This window comes from Pseudoliparis swirei, chromosome 23, assembly GCF_029220125.1.
Source record: "Pseudoliparis swirei isolate HS2019 ecotype Mariana Trench chromosome 23, NWPU_hadal_v1, whole genome shotgun sequence".
Classification (NCBI taxonomy): Eukaryota; Metazoa; Chordata; class Actinopteri; order Perciformes; family Liparidae; genus Pseudoliparis; species Pseudoliparis swirei.
The window spans coordinates 5668286-5672643 of NC_079410.1; the positions used below are offsets into that span (position 1 = coordinate 5668286).

The 4358-nt window shown below is 43.2% G+C and overlaps 1 protein-coding gene across 2 annotated transcripts; it reads left to right on the plus strand.

The window, feature by feature from the left end:
- Positions 1-1521: 1521 nt before the first annotated feature.
- On the plus strand, positions 1522-3732 carry LOC130188482 (uncharacterized). Of its 2 annotated transcripts, XR_008830622.1 has the most exons (5): positions 1522-1729; positions 1840-1928; positions 2525-2578; positions 2774-2902; positions 3037-3732. XR_008830622.1 is itself a non-coding variant. In XM_056406862.1 (4 exons), the coding sequence occupies exons 1-4, from the start codon at positions 2435-2437 to the stop codon at positions 3465-3467; spliced, it is 618 nt and encodes a 205-aa protein (XP_056262837.1). In that variant the 5' UTR covers positions 2397-2434; the 3' UTR covers positions 3468-3732. The 2 variants fall into 2 exon arrangements, 1 of the variants encoding a protein (XP_056262837.1); XM_056406862.1 differs by lacking the exons at positions 1522-1729; positions 1840-1928 and adding an exon at positions 2397-2438.
- Positions 3733-4358: the final 626 nt, after the last annotated feature.

The following is a 4358-nucleotide window of genomic DNA, read 5'->3' on the forward strand; positions in this document are numbered from 1 at the left end:
GTAAACACTCTCGTGATTATGTGTGCATGTGAGGTTGACACTTCCCCTCAGACGCACACCTCCGATTTCCTCCGAGGCCGCGATTAGTCTTCTGCACCGAAAGTGGACCAGCTAAGGAGGATCCACGAGCAGAATACAAACCAGTGACTCACACCGTGCAATTCATTTCAACCGTAAAACATCAAGACTTATTAATTACGGTCTGTTCAACGTAATTGAGTAGACAACACCAGATTCTCTTGTAGATGTCGCGTCTCGAAGTTAATGATTAGATCCGAATTTTTATCACACTTTTTATTACAAGAGTAATTTGATTGCTCAGAGGGCGTTAACCACGGCCACGTTTCATTCTGCTTCGGGCGGGTCAGAAACAGTGTCGCCCCGCGTCGCTGGCACACTGCAGAATATTTTTCTGTTAGCTCTTCTCTGAAAACGATGACCAGTTTAAGATGGAATGAATAACATGTTTTGCAAAACGTGAAGACGGGATGTCATGTCGCTGCATCTTTCTTTGGGCCTGAAAAGGATGTGAAGTGGAAATGCAACAACTTGCCGCATGCCTGAATTCATTTCGGTTTGATTATCGTTGGCAAACAGTTAAAAGAATGGCTCCTCTTCAGAAACCGTCGACAGAGACTTCTTTCAGGTTCAAGCCGGCGGAAAAAATATTGTTTTAATCTTTGTGCCCGAAGCTGCTTTAAATTTTTTTAAAAATCAACCGATTCACTACATTTCGACGCAGACTGTGAAATGCCTCATATACACTCCTTCTGTTCTTGGGTGGAAATCAATCCTGTGTGTGTTTTTTTGTGTGCCCCGCTTCCAATCTCTGCGGTTGCCACGGAAACGCTCACATGAAAACAACACCCAGAGGAATTTCTGAATGTTAATTTTCCCTTACACTGAGACCAGCGTTCACCCCAATGTCCAACTATACAGCCTCACCGTCCCTTTTTAAGGTCGGTGCCGTTCGATCACCAGAAGAAAAATAGATATGGTCGAACTGGCGTGTTGGTAATAACCGAGGAGATGTCAGGCGTTTATAAGTTTGTGTGTGGGCTTGAACCGTGAGAATGAATTTCACAATTGCTCATTGTAGAAGCAAAGCAACAAGACTCAAAAACCTGCAGTAAGACTTGACCTGAAGGGACTGCGGTAGAAATCATATCGTAAAGTAATGGATGAAAAAAAAAAGCCTGTTTTTTATTCCCCACAGGTCGTTTCTCATGCAGGCTGGACACCGCCGGGGCGTTGATGGATGCTCGCTGACAGCAGGTCGCACCGCATGTCACAAAACGGTGTTTGGAAACGGCGGGAGGCGGCGACATGTCAGACTGACGGCGGGGAGGTTGCGTCTCGGATCACGATCCCACGGCAACCGCAGAGACTTGTTGGTTTGGTCAAAATGTTTTAGTTTTTTTTCCTCCTCCAGTGAAGATGACGCTTGAATGACTCATCTGAGTTTGCAATTGAACCAGTGAGTAAATAAACAAGCGGAAAGTCAGTGGTTGCCCAGGGGCGTGTCTAGGGGGTGGCCAGGGGTGGCACGTGCTACCCCTGGAATCTGATTGGCCACCCCAGGTGCCACCCCATATGCTAAACTATGATTGGCTATCTGCCCACGGAGGCGGGAACGTTTGAATTGTGTGACTACCGAACTTTCATTTTCAACCGACAAGAAGACATCAAGAAGACATCAAGAGATTGCGGCTACTCGCTCCTGAAAGATGTGAGTAGCTAGAATTATTGATAACAGTTACACATAATGAGTCAGTGGTTTAAAAAGTTTGAACTGTAATAAGCTAAAACGTTTTTTGATTTTCACGATATGTGGTGCAGGTCTGTCATCATCGCGACTGTCGACAGTGTCGACTGACTCAGCTTGCTGCCTAGCAAACCTGTCCAGGGATTCTTAGCTCCTGAAAGATGTGAGTAGACTTATTGATACACATGTGTGAATGGTTTAAAAGCTAAAACGTTTTCCCATCTTATTTTATTATTTCCTGACTCAGCTTACTAGCAAACCTGTCGTCATCATTGTTTGGTTATTGTCAACGATGCTAACGCTAATGCTAACGCTGATGCTAACGCTGATGCTAACGCTAGCTAACTTAACGTTACAGTATGTAAATCTGTCTTGTATCTCTTCTAACTTTGTAACATTAGACCTGAGTAAGTTTTGCATGTCACATTCATTCATGCATTCATAATTAGGCTAAATGTATTGTGCAAGATATAGTGACATGCATCATGACATGCGACTATTACAGTATGAAAAGAAATCAGAACATTCAGGGATTCTTCAAAAGAAAGAAATCCAAAACAACAGAGCAGGACAGAGCAGCAGAAGCCAGCAGTGCTAGTCAGTCTGAGGATGAGAGCCAGCTTGACTGCTAGGGATGTACAGCAGGAGCCTCCAGCTTCAGCTGTACACATGGGTATGTAAAATCCTGATACCACTTAGCCTACTTACAAAAAGGCTGATTTTATTATCATTCTGATGACAACGTATGTGTTTTTGTAGACTCAGACAAGGATACTGGTGATGAAGGCCCTTCATCTTCACTTGCACATCAGGGTATGTAATGTATGCATCTTTATAAAACTATCTGCTATGACTTGAGATGTTTCACTTTTGCTATACTTATAGTGGCTTATACTGAGATTCAGGGCAAAGCCCTATTTTAAGCAATACAGGTGTGTAAAAGCTAAATATGACTAATTTGACATACAAATAAATTGATACAACTGTTAAAATCCTATATTACTTCAGGTGTGTCAAGTCAGCCACTCTCTGACAATGACACTGACACTGAGAACCATCCAGCAGTACCTGCAGGCCATGCAGTGACACGTGGGGATGGTGATGCAGCAGCCCTTGTGGCCCCACCTGGACCTCATGGTATGCCTTAATATTTCATATGAAATATATTGTACTTAATTCAATTCTTTCATCTGTACTAATGCCCCAATGAGCACTTCTGTCCCAACAAGTACATGACACTGATCCAATTCTCATGCTTTTGTCACTTTCAGATATTTCACAGTCAAGAGCAGCAGGTCCCTCTCAGCCTCGTTTAAAGGTTTTTCCAAGAACCCTCCAAGGTGAGAAGAGGAGGGCGTTCAATCCAGTGTGGTTTAACCACAATTCCTGGCTTGAATACTCACAAAGCAAAGATTCAGCCTACTGTTACGCATGCAGACACTTCTCCCTGCCTGGCGCGTCAGAATCTGTTTTCTCCTCAGAATCAGGCTTTTCACACTGGGAAAAAGCAACGTACAAAGATGCTGGCTTTAAGTTGCATGAGAAATCTGAGTCTCACATTAATGCCATGTTTGCTTGGAATGAGCACAAGAGGCTATTGCTTACAGATTCTTCTATCTTAGATATGATTAACAAAGAGTACAAAAGAAAGTTGAAGAGAATCGCAGTTACATTAAAACAGTTGCAGATGTACTGCTTTTGACAGCAACACAGAATATAGCACAAAGAGGTCACCGTGAATCGGAAGAATATGACAACAAAGGGAATTTCTTAGGAATTCTAGAAATGATCGCTAAACACAATCCTATGGTAGCCCAAAAAATGAAGGGACAACGCAATGCAAAATACACAAGCAATACCATACAGAATGAAATTCTGCAGTGCTTAGCAAGTATGGTGCGTGATGAGATTGTGAAGGAAGTGAAGGAGAGTGTGGTATTCTCTGTCATTGCTGATGAAACCAAAGATCTGAAAAGAAGGAGCAGCTGTCATTAGTAGTTAGGTATTACTACAACGGGCTGTGCATGAAAGCTTTCTTGATTTCCAACATGCCCAACATCTAGATGCTAAGGGGCTCAGCGAAATGATCATCCAGTGTTTAGAAAGATATGGCCTTCAGTACAAAGAAAATCTTGTTGGACAAGGTTATGATGGGGCCTCAGTGATGAGTGGCAAACACACAGGTGTGGCAGCCAGAATTAAGACAGAGGCTAAACATGCGTTTATGTCCACTGTAATGCGCACTGTCTGAACCTGGTCTTAGTTGACACTGTGAAGTCAGTTCCAGAGGCTGATTGCTTCTTCTCACTGCTTGAGAAGCTCTATGTGTACATGTCAGGATCTTATGTGCACCAGAAATGGCTGGATGTTCAAAAGGAGATGTATGGGGGCCAGCCTAGGGAGTTATAAAAACTTAGTGACACAAGATGGGCATGTAGAGCATTGGCTTGCAGGAACTTCATGGATAGGTTACCAGCTGTGTTGTGTGTCCTTCAAAATATAAGCGAAGAAAATCATAGAGACAGATCCACTGATGCTCGAGGTTTGCTTGCACAGATTGACCTCACATTCATATCCCTCCTTGCAACCTTCC

Coding starts and splice junctions, on each gene's coding strand:
- LOC130188482 (XM_056406862.1), top strand. Junction 2,579..2,773: donor ATCTTCACTTGCACATCAGG/GTATGTAATGTA, acceptor ATATTACTTCAG/GTGTGTCAAGTCAGCCACTC. Junction 2,903..3,036: donor GGCCCCACCTGGACCTCATG/GTATGCCTTAAT, acceptor TGTCACTTTCAG/ATATTTCACAGTCAAGAGCA.